Source organism: Pelodiscus sinensis, chromosome Z (genome assembly GCF_052426305.1).
Source record: "Pelodiscus sinensis isolate ZL-2025 chromosome Z, ASM5242630v1, whole genome shotgun sequence".
NCBI classification, from domain to species: domain Eukaryota; kingdom Metazoa; phylum Chordata; order Testudines; family Trionychidae; genus Pelodiscus; species Pelodiscus sinensis.
The window spans coordinates 4064719-4087251 of NC_143085.1; the positions used below are offsets into that span (position 1 = coordinate 4064719).

Sequence of the window (22533 nt, forward strand, 5' to 3'; positions counted from 1 at the left end):
TGTTTACTGAAAATATTCTTTTCACACTAGTTAGTACAAATAAGAATCAGTGAGACTGATTAAATGAAAATTAGAAAAGAAAAAAGAAAAAATTGAATATACGTTTTAAACCAACACTGCAAATAGGAACAGAGACATCAGATCACTGAATTTCAATGTCACACGAAGCAGACAATTCATATTTCTCCACGCTTCTGAGGCAAGAGTCACCACAGGACAGATAACTGCAAGGAGGCAACATGATATTCATGTACCTTTCTGGATCATTTCAGCGAGGTTGGGCTGAGCAAAGACCTTGGCTACTCGGAATACCATCAGGGCATTTTTAGCACTGACCAAATCCGTGCGGAGAGCTCGGTTCAGAAAGCTTACAAATAGCTTGGTGTACAGCAGCAGGTTCTCTTGAATGAAGGGAGCCCTGCCAAAGTGATGGTGGTTTTATGAATACAGATATTAAAATGAGTAAGTATAGTCAGTCTTCTGCCAAATAAATAATCCCATAGAATATATTTTAGAACTCAACCAGAATGATCTCATCCTTTCCATTTCCCACAAAGACAAAAGAATGTCCCTCCTTACTCAAGAGTTTTTACTTATCCATAGCAATCTCTGACATTGTGCTGGCAGATATCTAGTTGCATTGATGTGTAACGGGAGGACTTCAGAGGCAAGCTGAAGTCTCATGTGTGGTTTCTATCAAAAACAATGACTTTACCTCCTCCCAGATAAATATCCATGAACCAGGGAAACTAGTGCAGACTCTCCATGAAGCCCACCCTCACTGCTAAATGGTGTGTGTCACTACAGGTCTTAGAGAAGGAGAAGGTGCCTCAGATTAGTTGGTAAAGTCAACGCACAGTCACTTGCAGAACTCATGGCCGAGGGATGTTGTAATGGTCAAAACTATAACAGAGTTAAAAAAAGCTGGATAAATATATGGAGGATAGGTCTATAATAGATGGTCAGGGATACAAAACCATTCTCTGGGCATCCCTAGCCGCTGACTGCCAGAAGCCAGGAGCGGACAAGAGGATAGATCTCTCAATGACTGCTTGTTCTGATCATTCATTCTGAAACATCTGGTATTGGCAGAAGACAGCGTTAGAAGGCACCAGAGGTCTAACCCAGCGTGGCTGTTCTTATGGGTCAGGATTTTGGATTCCGCACACTATGCAATGAGCAGTGTAGTTTGTAATGCTGGAGCCACCTAGAAGGAACTGGATGGTCACACAAACCACCCTATACTGGAAACCTACTGATCTTACCTTCTTACCTACATACCTCTAGCTTCCATCCAGGACATGTCACATGATACACTGTCTACAGCCAAGCCCTAAGATACAATCAAACAGACAAAGACAAACACCTACAAGAACTTTATCAGGCATTCTTAAATACCCACCTGGGGAAGTGAGGAAACAGACTGACAGAAACAGACAAGTACCCAGAAGCCACCTACCTCAAGACAGGCTCAACAAAGAAAACAATAGAACATCACTGGTCATCACCTACCACTCCCAACTTAAACCCCTCTAGAGCATCATTGAAAATCTACAGCCAATCCTGGAAAACAATCCCTCACTCTCACAGACCTTGTGAGACATGCCAATCCTTACCTACAGAAAGCCCCCCAACCGTAAGCAAATACTGACCAGCAGTCATACACCTCACTCAGAAACACTCAGCCAAGAACCTATTTCTGCAACAAACCACACTGCCAACTTTGTCCACCTACAAGCGACACCATCACAAGAGCTAACCACATAACCCAAAACACTAAGGGCTCATACTGCACATCCTCTAATGTGATGTCTGACAGCAAGCACCAACAATGCTTCCTCTGCAATGTATAGTGGCCAAACTGGACAGTCTCTACGACAAAGGATTAATGGACACAAGTCAGATATCAGAAATGGTAACACACAAATCTGTTCGAGAACATTTCAACCTCCCTGAACATTAATAATGGATTTAAAAGTAGCCATTATAGAAAGGAATTCTATCACTCAAGTACAGAGGGAGACTGCTGAACTGGAATTAATTTACAAGTTCAACACTAACAACTTGGGCTTGAATAAAGATATTAACTGGTTAATGCGCTACAAAGACAATTTCCCCCACCTTTGATGTTCATATTTACATATCAAAAGTTATGAATGGGACACATCCAGCCTGATGCAATTAGTTACATTAACACTGGTCCTACAGTGGAGTGATTTTGCTGAATATCTATCGATCAATCTAGATAGAGCTCATTATATATTAGATTTGTTAGTCTCAAGGTGCCACAGGACTGCTTATTGTTTCTAGAGAGACTTTGTTGAACACATGAGAGAGGGGGAAAAAAAAAAAAAAAGACTCCAAGGAGACCACACAGAACAAACAGTGAACAGGGCTTATGCTTCTCAATATAACTTTAAGCCAAAGAAACACTTTTACTCATGTCAGGATGATAGATATGCCATCTTTGTTCTTCTTCAGCAGGAAGGTCAGTCTGGCACCTGCTGTGCGAAGTGAGCTATATGGAGTAACATGTCAGGAAGAACCAAATGGGGGTAAACTAGAAAGCAGTTCTTAACCTTTTCTATTCTGTGACCCCACCTGGCAATAAAACAAGAGAGTGCTTGGTCTCAATTCCATAGTTCAAAATCCATAAACTGGATGTTTACAAGGAACAACATTTACAACTCTGCCTTTGAAATTTTTGTGTACAACTTGAACCTCCTTGCTCTGGCATACCTCCTTACTTGATACACTTGAACCTCTTTACTCCAGCATACCCTGGGAAACAGTGTATGTCAGATTAAAGATTTTGCTGGGCCAGAGAAGACGCAGTGGGGCCTCGACATGAGGGGATGGGGCACTTACCTGCCACCCTGCTCCCGGGAGTACAGTTGGCTTCACACTCCCCACTGCTCCAAGGCACTACCCCACACCAGTACGGGAGCAGTGAAGAAAAGCCTCAGGGGAATTAGCTCTACATGCTGCCACTCCCGCAGCGGGGACACCCAGAGTACAGAGGTCTAGTGTAGTTAATAAATGCTGATGTCAGAATTAGAGCGACCTGCAGATTCTGCTCAGGAATATTCCTATTTTTACCATTTCTCTGACACACTGCGAGGCTGAGGCTCTGCACCCAGAAGTGGTTTCTCTGGAGCATATCTCCAAGGCTGCAAGTAACTTAGCCACATCTCCAGCACCTGAGGCAAGAACACAAAAACATACAATATCAATTCAACAGAAGAAGAAAGATTTTGCTTGTCTGTTCTATTAAGTCTTTTGGACGATAACACTTTCTTGCAAGAGTCTCAGGCCTGAAGAACAAGTTTTTGGTGATCATGTGCCCTTGCATCAGCGCTGAAGAGAATTAAATGTTTAGCAGCAATTCATTAACAAAACATTTTAGGAAATGCTTTGTTGTACTGAACAAGCAGTTCCACCTCTACAACGAGAGGAAAGCGTGCACACGCGGCTGTCACAGAAAAGAACATGCACTTACCAAGCAAACTGATGCACTAATACTGGTGTATGCAGTGTTGGGCCTAATATATTAGAGAGACAAGATGAGGGATATAATATCTATTGGGTTGGAGAGAAAGACTCAAGTATTCAGGTTTATACAGGGCTCTTCAGATCTGGGAACCATACTTCCAAGATCAGGCCTCCATCAAGAATGGGTTGTAGTTTCTGAGGATACCTCAACAGTGCCAGTGTGGGATGGTAGGTGACAACCAGGGTGTGTAGTTGGAGGGGTTTTATTTCTGTACTGAAGCAGGTTTTCTCGGGGTATTTGGGCAGCCTGTTCCATGATGGGATGTGCTTCTCCGGTGGAGTGTGGTAATTTAGTAAGGCGGTTTTGAGTGTGTTAAGGTGTATATCCTGGACTTTATCCTGATTGCAGTGTCCAGGAAGTTGGTGCTAGTGTGGGAGCATTCCAGAGACCTTAATAGACTGGGGGGTGGGAGGGCAGGGCAGCGGCGTTGTTGCTGAAGTTACATCTGTCCAAAGGGTGAAAATACTATCAACATATTCCAGATATTGTATTGATGCCATGGTGCATTTGTCCAGACATTTTTCAAGGGGACTGACTCAAGGAGATAGGGCCTATTGAGGAGCCATCCTAGTATCCAGACCCGTTCTGCTGGTTTGGACAGAGTGCAAAATTGTTATGCGTGAGGATGAAATGGAAGAGCTGGCTGATGTATTTGGGTGCATACTTGCCGGCTGGCCATTGTCTTATAAATACTTGAAGCAGGCAGCTATGCCCTCAGTGCAAAGAACGCTGGGGTGAAGTGACACCCATGCTGGCAAGGACAATGTTCTGAGGGAGGCTGTTAATGTTGCAGAGTTTGTGGAAGAAGATGATTGTGTCTTGGAGGAACCTGGCCCTTTTCTTGATGCATGGCTGGAGGATGGTTTCTATAAATCCCAATATTCATTCAGTGCCACAGCTTGCTTGGACTCCCTTGTTTGTATATCCTGGGAAAAGGGTAGAAGGTCCCTGGAATGATTTCTTGGAGAGGTGGAGGGGCAGGGCAAATTTCTAAGGGGGTCAACTGGCTGACCAACCAACCTTCCCCGAGGAGGAGAAATGTATATTAAACATATCTTGACAGAGAAATTAAAGCCACATTCCTTCTGGTTTGGTTAGTTACAAGATTAGAGCATATTATTAGATAGGACAAATGTATCCATACAGGCTATTTGTATTAACAAAAACAGGTTCTCAACTAGAGATCATTTCCATAAAAGGAAAGAGAAAGAAACAACCACCACTCAATTTCACCAGTATCTCAGAATCCCCCCTTCCACATCTTGCTACACTTCATTTCTAACTCTTATCTTAATAAATGTTTTAATTTCCCTCCTCCTGAGGGAAAAAACCAATCAGGAATGGGGAACAATTCTATAAAAATAGCAGTTTTATCACTGTGGTCAGCTCAATGTTTTATTAAACACTAACTCGATTTTTGTACAGACTCAGCAATAATATAGGCTGGTACATACAGCTCTGAAAGAGGCATCCAGAGGCCAGTGGCCAAAGCAATGCTGCAGGAAGACATAAAGCTTCTGCTGGACAAACCGAGGAATCACAACTCTGCAATGAGATTGAGACACAAACACGTATAAACAAATAATAGATAATAAAGTAATACCGCCAACGTTTAATACTGACATAATGAGTTTGGATGGGTGTTCTCAAATCATGGTCTCTTTCAAGATGAAAGTCAGTCTGCAGAGTTCTAATCCTGATTCACACAACCTGCAATTCCATGACCTAAGACAACTGCTTTGTGTTCTTAAATGGAATTTCCCTCCAGTGTAGTTACAGTAACACAACTCTCTCTCTACCCGATTCTGAATTGCAAGTCTCCTTTGCAGAGAAATATACAGAAATTAATTCTGCACCAGTCTGACTGCTCTTCTAAACTGGTTTCAACTTCTCGCTGTTCTCAGAACAAATGCTAGCACCTGTACAGCAGTTTAATCCCCTCTCCCTTTCCTGAAAAAACAGAAATATTTTCCACTGTGGAAACATTCTTGAGTGGGAGCTAACTACTTCCTTCTTCCCTATTCTGATTTGGACTCAATCCCAAAGCACATGAGGAATGTGACAACAGGTTCTCTCATCCTCCTAATAATGCAATTTCTGACAGCCTTGCAAACAACTTGCTTTCAAGTGCTCAACAAAGGCAAAACTGCCAAGGTGTGTATTGGTGTACTGCATGCTCAAAAGGCAGTTTTACAGTATGCCTACCTCTTGAATTCCTCCAGCGGGCTGGCTGTATGGGAATGGGCTGAGGGCGAGAGTGGTTCTGGTTTCAGGCTGTTGGCAAAAGCGTGTAGATGCTTCACAAGTAGTCTTATCACTAACACATGCTCCTCGGTGGGTTTAAACGACTCCTGGATTCAAAGCAATAGGCATAAAGATAAATTTTACGGGTTAACCCCCTATGAGGGAGCTTAACACAAAGGTATTTTCATATCAGATATTTAAACAGATCAGGAGTGTCCCTAAATGTTTAGTTCTGCACTGATTTGAACAGATTATTTCCCCAAAAGAACAATTTGCATCACAACTCTGCCTTCAATAGCTTACTAACAATATTTGTATTCACTGTAATGACCGGGAGAGAGGGTTTTATCACTATTTGCTTCAAGTTATGGCAACCCCTAGAGAGTAGTAACAGAACATCATTAAGTTTTAGTTTAACTTATGCCCTCCCAGGAAAAAATAAAAATACTAAATATTAATAAATAAATTAAAGATGCTGTGGGTATCACCAGAGAACTATTGTTATGCTCTCAGCTAACTCTCTACTATGCCTTCCTTCTTATGTGGGTTTTCTCCTTCCTCCTAAAAAAAGAAAAATCCTACACAAAGGTATGGTAAGAGCAATATTGCTTCTGCTGCTCATGCACTGAATGATTCGGTTGCACTTAACATAGGGGTAAGTTTGGAAGAGTGTTTGGCTGGGGTATTGTTACTGGAAGTGTAGGAGACAGGAAGATCTTTTTCACACAAGAAACAAAGGGGAGCAAGTCTGGTATTGCTGCCAGAAGAAGGATATATAGGTCTAGGGAAAATCTAAAGGGCGAGAAAAAGGGAATCAGGGGCATCCTTCCCGACTTCTGCAGAGAACATGAGAACGGCCATACTGGGTTAGACCAAAGGTCCATCTAGCCCAGTACCCTGTCTGCCAACAGGTTCCCCAGAGGGGGTGGACCGAAGACAATGATCAAGTGATTTGTCTCCTGCCATCCTTCTCCATCCTCTGACAAACAGAGACCAGGGACACCATTTCTATCCCCTGGCTAATAGCCTTTTATGGACCTAACCTCCATGAAATTATCTAGCTTCTCTTTAAACTCTGTTATAGTCCTAATCTTCACAGCCTCCTCAGGCAAGGAGTTCCACAGGTTGACTACGCGCTGTGTGACTACAGAGCCCAGTGGCACACACCAAATATACTCATGTTGTAACCTGCCTTGGAAACAGTAAATTAGTCTCAAACCACTATTGAGAGCTGATTTGTAGAGCATTTTTGTTTTCCTAAATCTCACAGCTCTTGATGGTTGTGGGAGAGGAAGGATAGCCAAACAAAAGCACCATGGTAACAAAACCAAGTGCAATGGAGGGTCCCACTGGGATGTTAGCGGCAGCTATGAAAGGAGTTTCCTGGATGCTATACTGAAGTGGTAATTCAGGTAAAACAACAAAGCAGCAGAATTTGATTACTTGGGACGGGCTGTTTTGTTTTTTGGAAAAGGCGTTCATTTTTAATTGTGTTTATGAGCAATTCAGAACAATTCTTGAAGCTGTGATAACACCTTAGAGCCTCTCCTAATTCCAATGGCGGTGAGGAAGAAGCTACCAGCATTCACATGTTTAAACAGTTCTGAACATTCCCTGACCGCTTTTACATAGCAAGGTTCCCTCTGGGAAAAGGCTCAAATCTTGAGTAATGGGAGGTGGTGAAGGGCCTCTTACTGCAACAGTGCAGTTGAACCAATGCCTTTTCTAAAGGGAGTAAAGTCCCTATTACTAGGATTAATGAAGACTTCATTTGTATTCTTGCCAGTATCCATCCCCAATGGAGGTGAAGCTATAAAAGGCGTCACACTAGTTGAGAAGTGGCTGTAAATCAGTTAGTCTATATAAAGTCTGAAAAAGAAAATACCTAACAAAGAACTTTTGGAAAGGGTCTTTCTGATGCAATGAGCGTAGGCCAAAATTTTCAAAAGCTAGAATGTGTCTGGTTTTCACTTCAATCTGGGCACCCAACATCACCAGTCACTTTTTAAAATCTTGGCCATCAACTACCTCCAAGAAAGCATTCTCCATTATTTTATAGGAGTTTCCCACTGTTGTTTGCGTGGCAGTGTTTAATTGCATTTTCACACTAACAAATCCTCTGACACTTAAGAGCTGTTTAACAGGCTAATTTCCTCATAAGATGGACCATAAGCATCACCATGAGCATTGTTCTTTCATCTTAAAAGGTAACTTCTGTTCCCCCTGCTCTTTTGAAAAGCTTTAACTGTCAGCTCCCATTTGCAGGAATGTTCACACAACCATCCAGGAAGGTGGAAAAGATACATATTTCACATACATTTAAGAACACCACTGTGGCTTGGCATGATGATTTAAGGCTATAAAACCAAGCACCTGGTAGCAAATCCTTATTTTCCTTCTTAAGCAGTATGATGATTAGTAATAAAAGTGTTCGTGTGAAAAGCAGAGAACTCGATGGTACAGGCAAGGAGAATTCATACCAACATTAACTTGGCTTTATGGAATATGCGCTCCACCAAATGAGGAACCACTGAATAAAAGGGCTGAAATAGGGGAGGATGAACCCAGGTGCCTGCTCCAACAGGAATGGCGTTCCAGGTACGTCCTCAATCGGCAGATGGGCAACCCACATACCCCTTCATGAAGTTAGGCAATTAAGCTCAGGCTGCCAATATTACTTTAACACTGTCCAGCTCTGTTCTACTGGAAGTGCAGAATGATTGTTTCCATGTTACCTACCTTTCCCATTAGAGATACAGCTGTGCAATTTCTGATCTCCTCTTCCCTTCAAGATTCATTTAAAGGAGCAGTGCATGACAATCACGATTCTGTCATTAGCAAAGCAAGTTGTTGGGCCAAGGAGGTATTAGCACAGTGCCAATTTTTTTCCCTTTACAATCTATTGAGAGATGCGTCTCTTAAAATGAAGAGTCCAGTTGCTCCTTTTAATATGTGCTATTCAGCTAACATGCTTTTCCATGGTGTTCACCTGCATCTCTCACCTAGCTTTGCCAAATTTTGTTTCAGCGGAACTAATCTCTGAATCATCTTGCAAACCAAACATTGGCTGTACAGCTGCCTTTTCTGCTAGTGTCAATTAATACACTTTGCAGATTATATGATGAAACAAGATTTTTAAAAAGAAACAAAATGAAAAGATGGTAATACTTGGTATGCGTGGAGGGCCTGGTAGCCGGATTGGGCAGGACTACTGTGGTGTGTACTGGAGATACTGAGTCGGTAGTGGAGAACCTCCAGCTAAGAGACAACAGAAACAAAAAAGGAGGGAAAAAGAGAGAGAGAAAAGCAAGAGAAAAAAAAAAACAAACAAAAAAAACAAGAAACAGTGAGAATGATCCAAAGGAGGAGGGGTGGGAAAAAAAAATGGAAGTCACAAATACAGTTCATGACAACATATCACAACAGCTGCAGCCACAGTATCCTCTTCTTCTGGGGCTCAGTTGCCCGATTCCACAGGTACCTTGACCCTCACTCAAGTTGGGAAAGTAATTGACAGGATGTTGTTATTGGGTTCACAATTAACAGTGGCCGGGGAGCAGTGGGGGAGGGGGAAAGAGCTATGATTGGGCAGACTTTGTCTTTGCCTCTACCACAAAAGCAACAGGCTTGTGTCAATGACCTAACAAGCAATGCACAGAGCCATACAGCTTCCATGTTGAGGAAATCTTAGGTTCATGAAAAGAAGTCGGATCTCTCCACTTGAAAACACCTAAACTATGCAGAATGCTTTGAAATGGAGCAAACCCAGTAATTTTTCTGAAAACTTTTAGTCCCAAACTAGTGTTTGGAAGGTTACTATAAAGTCATCCCTTAGCCTACAGAGCATTGGGAAGCCAATGTTTGAGGCTTATGTGCCAGAGAATCATAAGAACGGCCAGACTGGGTCAGACCAAAGGTCCTTCTAGCCCAGTGACCTGTCTGCCGACAGTGGCCAATGTCAAGTGCCTCAGAGAGAATGAACAAAACAGGGAATAATCAAGTGATTCCCCCCACCCCGGTCACCCATTCCCAGCCACTGATAGACAGGCTAGGGACACAATTCTCACCCATCCTGGCTAATAGCCATTGATGGACCCAGCCCTCCATGAATTTGCCCAGTTATTTTTTGAACTCTGTTAAAGTCCTGGTCTTCACAACATCCTCTGGCAAGGAGTTCCACATGTTGACTGTGGGCTGAGGGAAGAAAACTCTCTTTTGTTTTAAACCTACTAGCTATTAATTTAATTTGGTGACCCCTTAGTTCTTATGTTATGTGAACAAGCAAATAACTTTCCTTTTCACTTTTTCAACATCAGTCATGATTTTAATAGACCTCTTTCATAGGCAGGCAAGTGACTAATCGACTAGCTCATAAGCAAAAGCTTATTGGATAGTCGACTAGTCATTCTCTCCCCCCTTGCTGCCTCTATCACAAAGAGGCAGCAAGGGGGAGGGGGAAAGAGGAGAGGGTTCTGTGGGGAGATGGCTTAAAAGCTGGTTCTCCCCAGCTCCAGCTCTGTGGGAGGGGGCAAGGGTGCAGGAAGCATTCCAACTTTGAAATGTACAAGAGCTCCAGGTGGGGATCTTGTACATTTCAAAGAAGCAGCACTGCATGGAGCTTGGGGCCAGCCTGGAACTTTGAGTACCCTGCCGGCCCCAGACTCCATGCAGCACATCCTCTTTGTACAAGAACCTCAACAGGGACTCTTGTACATTCCAAAGGTGGAACACTATGCTAGCCCTTAACGACTAATCAAATAGTTGATGGAAATCCCTTTGATTAGTCAATCAAAATTTAACATCCCTACTCTATCATAACCCCCTTAGTCTTCTCTTTTCTAAGATGAAAAGTCCCAGTATTTTAAATCTCTCCATCTGGAAACTGTTCCAAACCCCTAATCATTTTGGTTGACCTCTTCTGAAGTTTTATCGATGCCAAGATATCTTTTTTGAGACAAGGCGACCACATCTGTACACAGTATGTGAGATGTGGGCGTACCATCGATTAATGCAGAGGCAATAAGATATTCTCTTCTTATTCTCTATTCCTTCTTTTATGATTCCTAACATTCTGCTTCCTTTTTCGACTGTCGCTGCACATTGAGTGGATGTTTTCAGAGAACTATCCAAAATGACTCCAAGTCTCTCTTAAGAAGTAATAACTAATTTAGTCCCCATCATTTTGTATCTATAGCTGGGATAATGTTTTCCAATGTGCATTACTTTGCATATATCAATATTAAAATTTGCAATTTTTTTGCCCAATTTTCTAGTTTTGTGAGATCTTTTTGAAGCTCTTCACAGTCTGCTTTGGTCTGAACCATCTTGAACAGTTTAGTATCATATGCAAATTTTGCCATCACACTGTTTACCCCCTTCTCCAGATCATTTATGAATATGTTGAATAGTACTGGTCCCAGTACAGACCCTTGTGGGACACCTCTAGTTACCTCTCCCCATTTTGAAAACTGACCATTTATTCTTCCCCTTTGTTTCCTATTTTTTACCCCGTTATCAGTCCATGAGTGGACCTTCCCTCTTCTCCCATGACAACTTACTTAAGAGCTTTTGATTAGGAACCTTGTCAGTCAGAGGACTTGTAAATCAGAGGACTGTTGTGTCCCAGAGAAATGGAGGGGGAAAAGAAAGAGCTGATAGCACCCTAGGAGTCTAATTAATTGCAGTATTAGCAATTGCCAGATAGGAAAACAAAGCATGGAACATGCAAGCTCCTATTTAAAGGCTAAATACTAATTATGGTAATTACAAGTCTGTGGAAAGTTAACAGGTCTCAAAGAGAATAGCCTCTGCTATTAAAGCATGGGGGGAAAAGAACCTAACAAAACAAAAAGACAGGCTTGTTGTAAAGATGACATGCTGAAATAAGAACAGGGCTATTAAAGTTCTAGGTCTACTGCAGAGATCTTCCGAAGCCTTAACTGCGACCCTTCTTGGGGACAGAAACATTTTCTAAGACTAACCAATATAGTGGTGAAGAGGATACTGTAGCCACATAGACATGTATGGAATAAATAAAAAAAATCAAAACGAAATGTAAACAGAGACTTCAATTAGTATTATCAGGCTTCTAAATTAACTCTCCATCTCATCTCCTCTAAGATTATCTGTTTCTTTCTCCTCTATTTTCAGTTCAGTTTTTCAGAATTGCTTTGTTTCTACACTGCTAAGAGAGTGGTAGTTATACCACTGAAAGCTCCCCAAGAGCAGAACTCATCTTCTGCCATGGTAATTAACTCCCCTCCCATATGCTGAAGCAAGATCTAGATACCTGAGAGGTGCCACGCATGCAATTGTTACTGAGATCCTGTGAGTGGAGGTGCAACAGGCTTTCCATAGAAGCCAGTGAGATACTGACCCCTTAAAATAAATCAAATAATGGCAAAAGCAGAAGCTAAAAGGAAAACAGATACTGCACACCTGCTCCCCGCATTGAGCTGCTACAAAACAGAGAGAGGAAAGGAGAGTACAGCAAAAAGTGGGGGAGGGGATATGAAATTGAATCAAATTTAATTAATAGAGCAGTAATCAAACCCAGCATGATAACAGTGTCAACCTCAGGCTTATTCCACATCTGGGAGCAATTAGAAGCAGGATAATCACAAAATAAAGTAATTCTTCTTACAGGTAATTCCTCTTGAAGTAAACTCTCTACGGCTCCTCCCCATACCTCACCCATCCCTTTATTACTGAAGTGTAAGAGATCCTTAATGGCACGAATTATTCTTAGGATCTGCCTGTTTTTTCAGACAATTCAGAGGGGCAATGGGAAATGACACAGCTGGAACCCAGCAGGGCACTTCCAGCACACTGTGTCTTTCTGATGGAGAAAGAGCCATCAAGTTCTGAGGAACATTATCCCCTCCCTCCTCTTTACAGAAGTGTTTCTAGCGAGAGAGATAAAACAGCAATGATTTAAGAGACCCAGGTATAAAGACTTTCTGTTGCACTAACCATCCCCCTGCTCTATACATGCAGAAAGGGCCGTGGAAATAGGGGAGGATATGCGGTCTTTATTCAATTTACTTTTTAAAAAGTTTTGATGTGCTCTAGACTGTCAGTCAAAAGCAGCCATTTAAAAAACCTCCTCTCGATACCAGAGAAATGTTATTTTTTGCAAGTTCTAGTTTCTTGCTCACATCTGAATGATAAGCTTCACTAGTCTTCTTCAACTCCTCCACATAATACCCTGGTCAGTTAAATAGTCACTACTGGAGAGATGATGCTGTCTCCACACCTTCTAAAGCCATACCTCTCAAAGGTCTGGAGGAAGGTATCTTTTTGAATGAGGACACTACGTGGCCTTGTTTCCTATCCAGCAACCCACCAAAAAAGCAGGAGGATGTCATCTGTCTACATGTCCATAGCTAGTGATTCTTGGGAAATAATCAGGGACAGAAGTAGAAAGCCATCAGGCAGACACAGCCTCAATCCTAACCTAATCCAGGCATCCGGGTAGGAGCCTATGTGGTAAAACCCCTTCAGGTTCTAGCCATACATTCCACAGCGTTAATCACACTGTGTATGAGCACTAAGAAACCATTGTCTGCCTGAATGCTGCTATACCATTAGTGGACAGTGGCTCAACTACAGAGGGTGAATAGAGGAGAGAAGTTTAAAGCAATGCATTTTTTACGTCAGCATAAAGCTGCATGCACAAATACGATGCAGACAGAGAACAAAGGTACTTAAAAGCAAAGCCTATGCGTCATCAGTGCACAGCCATGCTCCTGGGGTTCCTGAGTGGAGACCTACCATCTCTATGAATAGTTTGTACTTTGATATCAAATAATTTTTGAACAAAAACATGCAAACTCACTACACTTCATCATTCTTTCCTAACAAAATATTTGTTTAATAATCTGATGAAATGATCAGAATTTCTCAGTCAAGCAATTATTTTGCTCCTTCACACATGAACATCCTTTAGTAACTTTTGCATTTCTCCCCTAAGAATCATTAGTCCCACGTTTTCCCTCCCAAATTCTCTCAATCTCAGCATTCACAATCCTTCCTATATCAGGTTCCCCTTTAAGCACATCAATTTTATTTTAGAACAGCTAGAACAAATGGCTTGTAATCAATTTAATGTCTTATTTAAGTCAGACCTTATAAGAGATCCTAAAGTTACATACACACAGAAAGCACTTTTGGCCACCATTGAAATGCAGCATATATTTCACAAGGTCAGTTTCTGGGACAGGAAACACAGAATATGCTTTAACCAATTAAAACTATAAAGATAGTTTATGAAAACCCCTTGAAATTGGATTTAAGCTAAAATCTTTGCTCTTGAAAAACATGTCACTGGATCATCAAGAGTGTCATTAATTCCTCTGTAACACTGTCAGCTCCAGAAACCAAATTTAAATCTCTTGTAGGGCCATGTTGATATTTTTGTGTGGGATTTTAACAAGGCATTTTATGCTGAGATTTTACCAGTATTTACTACTCCAATTACAACAAGTAACATTGATTGTTATACCATTCCAAAAGTTGACTTATATAGCTATTGCAACAAAGGCAAATTTGGATGACACAAGCATTTGTTCACAACACCTTTTCATCACTGAGGTTTAGAAGCTCTGATGTACGCTTTTAAGAACGCTCCTTTGTAACCATCCAGTTAAAAATCCGCCATAAGATGGGAAGTGATAAAGGTTCACCGCAAGATAAGAAGCCAACAAGCAAAAGACATCCAAGAATGACACACAGGCTTATTACCTTGACCTGAGGGGACTGCATTTTCTGATACATTTCCAGTGAGTAATGGTGAAGCCACATTTCAACAAAAACCTGCAAAACAATAAATGCTTTCTTAGCTAGAGGAAAAGCGGAAGGCCCCAGGAATAATCAATCACAAGCTGCCTTTGACTGGACAAACTGTGGTACATCACTCAACAAAAGACACAACTTAAGGATGTCTCATTTCTTACAGACATGGTGAACCTGGAAAGAACCTTTGCTAAATGTATTACATTTAGTGAGATAAGTCTGATACATATTATACTATTATCCCTAAGGATTATTTCACATGATCTGCAATCACACGTCTGTATAGTTACATTGCATAATGCAGTCATTAGGCCAAAACTTCTCCCAGTTACACACACACAAATCTAACTACTACATTTCAATGTTGTTACATAGGTGCAAGAGCTCTCTGCACCCAAGGTTTCTATTTCTTTTCTCAATATTTTTGAGGCCCATTTTATTTCTGCTATTACTTGTATGCTCACTGAACATGTTCCTGCTCTAGATGTTCTGAGGAAACAATTATACAAGTCAAAACAACTCATATAAATAAAAGAGGCAGAAGCGCGGGAGGAGGAGGCCAGCAGGCACAAGGAGCTGGCTTAAAAACTGACTCCCCATGGGCACCAGCTCCTCCCTCCTCCCCCCTGCCTTGCTGCCTCTGATAAAGAGGCAGCAAGGGGAGGGACGTGTATGTGTAACCATTAGGGTTAACTTGATTAATTGATAAGCCTGGGCTCATTGTTTATCATTGTTTAATTGTGTAAATATGTACAAACTAACATACCTACTATGGACCCCTTAGGTCAGAGGTGGGGAACCTTTTTTGGGGGCTGCTGACCCACAGAAAAAAATCAGTTAAGGGTCATACACAAGTGAAAAGCAAAAAAGCCACTTATGTGATCTCCCACACAAAGCCTAGGGGGCCCAGCCTAGTAGATAGTGTGTGCTCCAGCAGCGGGGACGAAACGCCGGTGTGGGCTCCCAAATGCTAGGGGAGGCCCTGACCCTCAGAGGCTAGATCTAGGCAAGCTGGGCCTGAGTTTCCCCACCCCTGCTTTAGGAAAATAAAGCTGTGTGGGCTGCTAGTGTTTTTTCCCAAGTGGACTCATGGCACACTCTTAAGAAACATGATGTACATCGTAAAGTCTGAAGAATTGTGTAAACAGTTCTGAAACACTAAAAGAGTTCCTCCTTTAGGTCACATAGCAGAACATAGGAATGGCCATATTGGGTCAGACCAACTGTCCATCCAGCTCAGTGTCCTGTCTGCCGACAGTGGCCAATGCCAGATGCCACAGAGGGAAGGAACACAACAGGTAATCCTCATGTAATCCCTCTCCTGTCACCTACCTCCAGATCTCCAGAGAAACAGTGCTAAGGACACCATTCCTACCCATCCTGGCTAATAGCCATTGAAGGACCTAACCTCCACGAATTTATCGAGCTCTTTTTTAGCCCCATTAAAGTCCTAGTGTTCGCAACATCCTCCTGCAAGGAGTTCCACAGGTTGACAGTGAGCTGCGTGAAGAAAAACTTTGTTTAACCCTATTCATTTAATTTTGTGACACCGAGTTCTTATACTGTGGGAGTAAATAAATAACTTTTCCTTATTCACTTTTTCCACACAAGTCATGATTTTATGCACCTGTCATATCCCCTTTAGTCTCCTCTTTCTAAGCTGAAAAGTCCCAGTTTTTTTAATCTCTCTTCATATGGGACCCGTTCCAAACCCCTAATAATTTTTGTTGCCCTTTTCTGAACCTTTTCCAATACCAATGTATCTTTTTTGAGATGAGGCAACCACATCTGTATGCAGTATTCACTCATTTAGGAACACCAGTGATCCAAGTTTAGTAGCTTTAAATTTATTAACTGGCATATCTATTTAATAAGAACGTGTGTGTGTCTCTCTCTCTAAGGGAGATGGGAAAAGGCTGCAAGTGAACTACGTAACAGGCACATCACACATTTCCTACAGTTATTACTTATCCATCCCTGAATTGAAATACCTTAGCAGAACTATCTATCCCTTTTGACTCTTCCATCTGAATTCACTTCCCTTCCAACTTGCTTTAGGAATAGAAGTTCAATGATCAGTTTACTCTTTAGAATCTAAGAATCCTGAAGCAAGACCTACCAACATAAGGTTAGGTTTCTTAAGGCCAAGATACATCAATTCAAGTGAAATATTCGTTTATTTGTTAATCAAGGGAAAGCAAAACGCTTGGGGGTGATGCAGGCACAGACTTCAGTGGATGACTCTCAGATACTGTTGTTTTATTATTGAGTGTGCAATAGCACCCAATATATGTTAGTCAATTCCCTCATATAGAGAAATACATTATCCTTGAAAAGAAGAATTTACAGACTACACACAGACATATATGTGGCAATGGAAAGAATCATTTAAAGAGGGTTTTTTTCAACTGCCTAGCTGATGACTGGAGCATGGAGGAGGAAATGAACAAGAACCACATCACTTAGGCCTGGTCTACACAATCACAGTAAATCAATCTGCTATGTTACTTCCATGACATGAATGACGTAACTAAAGCTGATGTAGCTAGATCCATTTACTGTGGTGTCTACAATGTGCTGAGTCAGCGGGAGAGGTGCCAGAAAGACACACACAAGCACCTTCTCTGGCAGACTGACTTTACACTTCTTGGGGAGCACAGAAACTGACAAAAGCATTCTCCCATTGATTTAGAATACCTTCAACCGACCCACCAAATTGATGCTACTGCATTTGCTTAGAGCAGTACCAATTTAGCTCCATAATGAAGACATACCCTTATACTTAAGGGAAGAGCAGCTTTATTTGAAAAAGACACATTATAAAAGTCACAATATCTTAAAATAAAACTACATTGACCGCACTGACAGCTTTTTTTTTTTTGGGAGATGAGACCCCGATCACCTTAACTGTAGGATTACAGTTTAATCTGTAGGATTTAAAAATTGATTTTTGCTTGCTTGCTTACTGGAAAAGATAACAACTTAGGTCTTTTAGCAAGCGACTCCTCATAATATTATTAATGCTTTGGCTAGAAGTCATAAGAGAAATGCAAATAACGCAAAAACATTAATGAATCAGTCCTCATATGCTTATCTTACAGGTTGAGTCCCTAAATTGAGGTGCAAAGATTATCTTGTCCAGAATCACATAGGAAGTTTGTGGCAGAGCCAGGAATAAACCTACAAACTCCCAATCATGTTTTAGTCACTAGATCATCCTTCTGCATAAACATCCTACAGTCATGAACACTGTACAAATCAATATTTCAGTTCAGCATGGGGGCAAGAGATAAGGGTTTTTTTTTTAAATATATATACTCCTAGTTCCTGATGTTCTCCTAAACCAGGAGCAACTCTGGTACAAGCTAGAAGAGAATTAGCCCCCTGAAATCCAAATGAGAATGAGAACTGTTGCTTAATAATGTAGCAGTGTCTTTTTATGTTACTAGAAGACATGCCTGGCATTGCTCAAGTCCGTAACTCAAAAGTTTTTTTCTTCATCCAAATCATTGATCTGGGGCAGGGCTGGGGCTGAGGAGTACAGTGCACAGACTGCCCTGAGGAGAGAGGACAACCCAAGTCCTCTCTCACCACAACAGTGTGGGGCTAAGGGAGAAGCACCTGTTCATGGCAGCTGCAGCAGGCACAGATGGGGTAAGGGTGGGGAACAGATCCACACACAAACAGGCATACAGACAAACTCTCTGAAATATACAATAGGTAGCTAGCAGTCCCCTTCTCTACCCCCGCCCCCTTATGTTATGATAAGAGGAAGCTATATACCAAATTTGGTGGTCTTAGTCTTACCGTTTAGGAGGAAAAACTTTAACAACAACAAATACACTGGTAGCACTTTAAAGACTAACAAAACATGTAGATGGTTTAGGAGGAGTTCTGGAACAAATAGACTCACAGATGGACGGACAGACAGATGCACATTTCTAAAATACATAGCAAGAGGTTAACAGAAAACAGCAGCTGCATTATTCAGTTCCACTAGCAGACTGCAAACTAGAGAGGAATGGAAAAGCACCGTGATTGTCAGTTAGGGAAAAAAAGACTTACTTGCAAATAAGCTTTTCCAGCCATTCTACCTTGAAATAACTAAGAAAATAAATCAGACTCACCTTAAGCAATGTTTCTGATCTCCAGATCTCTTGGGAAGCAGGATCAGCATTGACTGAAGGCTGATGGGCAATGTGCCGTTTCAGCAGGCTAGTGTGATGCATGCCATAAGAAGTGAAAGGCACTGCTGGTGATCTTTAAAAAGAAGTGCATATAAATATTGAAGTCAATAGGCCTCTGTACAGGTACAGAAGTCATACACTAAAATTACAAGGACATAGCATAAAACTCTTATTTTTTGTAAGTAAATCTGCATAATTCAGAATTAAAATTAAGCAAGAGTTTATAGTTACTAGCTACAGTACAAGTCAGTATTCTGCGCCTATTTTCATTTATAATGTTTAATTTTACTGTGCATACCACACACTGCATTCTGCTTTTATTTAGCTCTGCCGTCTATTCAATTTGATTGTGAGATTGGTCATTAGTCAACTGTCTGGTTCAGTAACAGACTTTAATTATTTAATCTAGTTTAAGTGTGAAAAAAGCCTGAGAGATGGCTTTTTGAAGTCACTCAAAATGCTATTGTTATTGAATAAAGATTTTTTTAATATAAAAACAACACATACAAAACCAAATTAAAAATTAGCCTTACAAAATTGTACATTCCCAACCATTGCAGGTGAATTTCAGTTTTGTCATTATTAATCATTGTAAAGGGCAGATAAGTAGACAGATTTTGTGCATACGGTAGTAATTTTTCATGTCAATTTTACACGGCTAACTGAGAAACGCAAGTTAAAACTACATACAAGCTTAAACTTTATTAAGAGGTTGAAACTCTTTTCTCAGGTCCCTTTTACTTTGTGGTTCAAACAATCAACAGAGAATCATGCATAGTCTTTCACAAACTTTGATGCCTTGTTACATACTGATTAGTAAAATAAAAATTCTACCCATGCTTGGGGATAAGAGATCTAGTAAGAAACCCACAACAACTGATAGCTTGCAAGAAAACACTGACATTCTCAAGTAGGACATGAAAGATTATAGCAGCAGAGATGACTGAAGCAGGCAATATAAAAAAGCTATCACACAAAGTACTGTTTGCCATAATTGTCTAAAGTCAGCACCAAAGTTGTTAGAATGTGAGAGGTTCCTGGAGTTACAGCCAAAATCAGCTCAACTGCTCCCTGACTGCACGCAAATGCATTCAGTAGTATACACCACTCCTGGGTGAATGGTCACTGTCCCCCCCACACTGGTCACAGCATACAGCAAGCAACATAATTAGTGGTGCTAAATGAAAAAAAAAATCCAAGAGCTACAAACCATATTTATAACTCATCTCCAGCTCCACTATTCTAGTCTAGCAAACTGTCAGGATAGAAGCTTCTCTACTTTCAATGACACCTGTATAAGTCTACTATATATGTACAATCACGTTTATTATAGGTTGCCTTGTCTTACTGGTTAATCTTAACTACATACTGCCTCTGATAGAGAGAGGGGAGAGTGTAAGATGGGGGTGGGGGGAAAGAGGAGGCCACTGCCCATAAGGAGCTGGCTTTAAGCAGGCTCCCCATGAACACCAGATCCACCTGCCCCCTCTCACTCCCTCCATGCTGCTGCCTCTCTAATAGAAGCAGCAGAACAGCATGAGGGGGGCAGGGTGGAGCCAATATGTGCAGGGGGTCAACTCTGGCTCTCCATGAGTGCCAGCTCTGCAGATGCACCTGCCCTCTCCTCTCTTTCCCCCTCCCCCCGAGGCAAGAGCTAGTGCTGGGGGGAGGGAAACCAGCTTAAGAGTCAGTTTCCCCCAGCACCAGCTCCACAGTGCCACCTGTCCCATTGCCCATGCTGCTGTCTCTGTCAGATACAGAGGGGGCTCCCCAGGAGCAGGGCTAGGAGTGTACTGGCTGCCAGACTTGCCCCTGGGGACTATCGAATAGTCATTTAACTGATAAGATTTCATGCAGTTACACGACTATTCAACTACACTGTATCTAACATCCCTAGTATACATGTGCACAATATAAAATTGGTGGTATTTTCTCACAATTTGTGGCACAAACTCAACACTGAAGCAAGCCAGTTTGTGAGCAATACTCAAGTAGTCTATCATTAAGAGTGCAAGTTTACAAAGTCATTACCTAGGAGCCGGTGAAGAGATGGCTCCCCCAGGATTGGAAGACGGTGGAGGAAGAACACTTCCTTCCGTGGGGAGGAACCATTTCAGGTATGTGTCCACTAGAGTGAAGTAAGCGTTGTTGGAAGGGCTGACATGTTGGGTAGTGGGAGAATTCTGGAATATATACATATAGCTACAATAAGCAAATACAAAGACTGTTACAATAAGTCATTGGGTACCAGGATTTCAGGACCTGATGCATCTCATTGTGGGTCTGATGGAGCAATTACTGGATGAAATTATATTGCCTACATTATAAAAAAATCATACTGGAGGATCACTGTATTCTGTTCTTAAAGATCTATATTTTCATAAGCTCTTCTGCAATGAGTCCGTAGACCATATCGGACTTCACATCTGACAGCACCAGTAGATACTGCTAAAAACAATGGAAGTTTAATGTCCAATATAAGATTGCTATGTGCATTGTCTGTACAACAAAGGAAAAAAGATGACCCACATTTTCAGCAGGTATAGAGTGCACAGAAAGCTGACATTTTTATACCTTATTCATCCTCAGCCACCAACAATGGAATGCAGCACTGAGAAGAGGAAGGATGTGTATAATTTTATAGAGGTTTATAATCATTACCTGTGTTTTCATCATACCAAATGGTATTTACAAGTTAACAGGTACAAGATTTAGTTTATCTGGATTCATGCATTTAGAGAAGAGATGGAAGCTTTCAAAGTGGAGTGAAGAAATGGCTTGCCAGAATAAAACATTTTAAAGGTAAAAAAACATAAAATGTATTTACCCGCTGTGTGATAAGACTTATTGCAAAATAAAACATGTAATACTCAAATGGATCTGGAGAGACAAGTCAAGGATACAATAAGTACAGCTACAGGAAACACAATATGAACTTACTGGCTTTTTAAAACTTCAGTGTCTCAGTGCTAGGGTTAGAAGATATTCTATAGCTCAACAGCAAGTTCAGATTTGAGCTTTCACTCTCTTCCCAGTGTTTATTAGACACTGTCAGGTAATTTAGGTTCTCTCATTCTACCAGACAAACAACCTAGAAGTATATATGGAACATGAAAGGTAAAATCCTGGCCCCACTGAAGGTCAATTGGAGTTTTGCCATCAACTTCAATGAGGCCAGAATTTTACCATAGCTGTTGTTAAAGATTCAAGATTTCAACGACAAACAAATTTAAGTCTAATGATTCACCTACCGTGTTTGCAATCTGAACACAGAAGTAATGGACTAACACACTTCACTGTAGAAGTTCAACAAACAAACAGAAACAGAACCGCATTTCTCAGTTTTAGTAGCTTAAAATATTAAAAGGAATTAAAAAAATATAAACTCTTCAACTGTTAAAAGGATACTGAGGGCCAAGTTTGAACCTAGGCCTCCAGATGGAGGGAAATGGACTTTGTTGTAGTACAGTGAACATTCTGGTAGGACTCGCTCTTGCATTGAAGCCTTCACAGGGCCCTGAAAAGACAGGGAGAATTGAGATTTCTATCAAGCTACTCAGAAAATGTGGATGCATTTGAGAATATATTCTTGTATTAAATTGTAAAATGATATCTGTTCTTGTTATTAGATTATGGCTATCTGGTAGCAATGGAAAAGTTATTTCACAATGCTTTCACAGACACTTCTTTTCCTTCAACCATAAAACGTTATGTTCCATGACCAGGAGGATAGCTAATCTTCATTAAGACAAAAAT

At 41.2% G+C, this 22533-nt stretch overlaps 1 protein-coding gene across 3 annotated transcripts in view; it reads right to left on the minus strand.

Annotated features, from left to right (window-relative positions):
* Positions 1-22533, minus strand: part of SMPD4 (sphingomyelin phosphodiesterase 4) — a 39523-nt gene that overhangs the window by 11209 nt on the left and 5781 nt on the right. For 2 of the 3 annotated variants that reach the window (XM_075897972.2, XM_075897973.2), the window contains 10 exons: positions 22186-22294; positions 21605-21657; positions 20809-20960; positions 18718-18850; positions 14540-14611; positions 8966-9055; positions 5759-5904; positions 5008-5098; positions 3100-3200; positions 255-418 (listed from right to left, as the gene is read on the minus strand). In XM_075897972.2, the coding sequence (XP_075754087.2) occupies positions 255-418; positions 3100-3200; positions 5008-5098; positions 5759-5904; positions 8966-9055; positions 14540-14611; positions 18718-18850; positions 20809-20960; positions 21605-21657; positions 22186-22294 (1111 nt within the window). The remainder of the gene's footprint in view (positions 1-254; positions 419-3099; positions 3201-5007; positions 5099-5758; positions 5905-8965; positions 9056-14539; positions 14612-18717; positions 18851-20808; positions 20961-21604; positions 21658-22185; positions 22295-22533) is intronic. The other variant, XM_075897974.2, reaches the window with a different exon arrangement.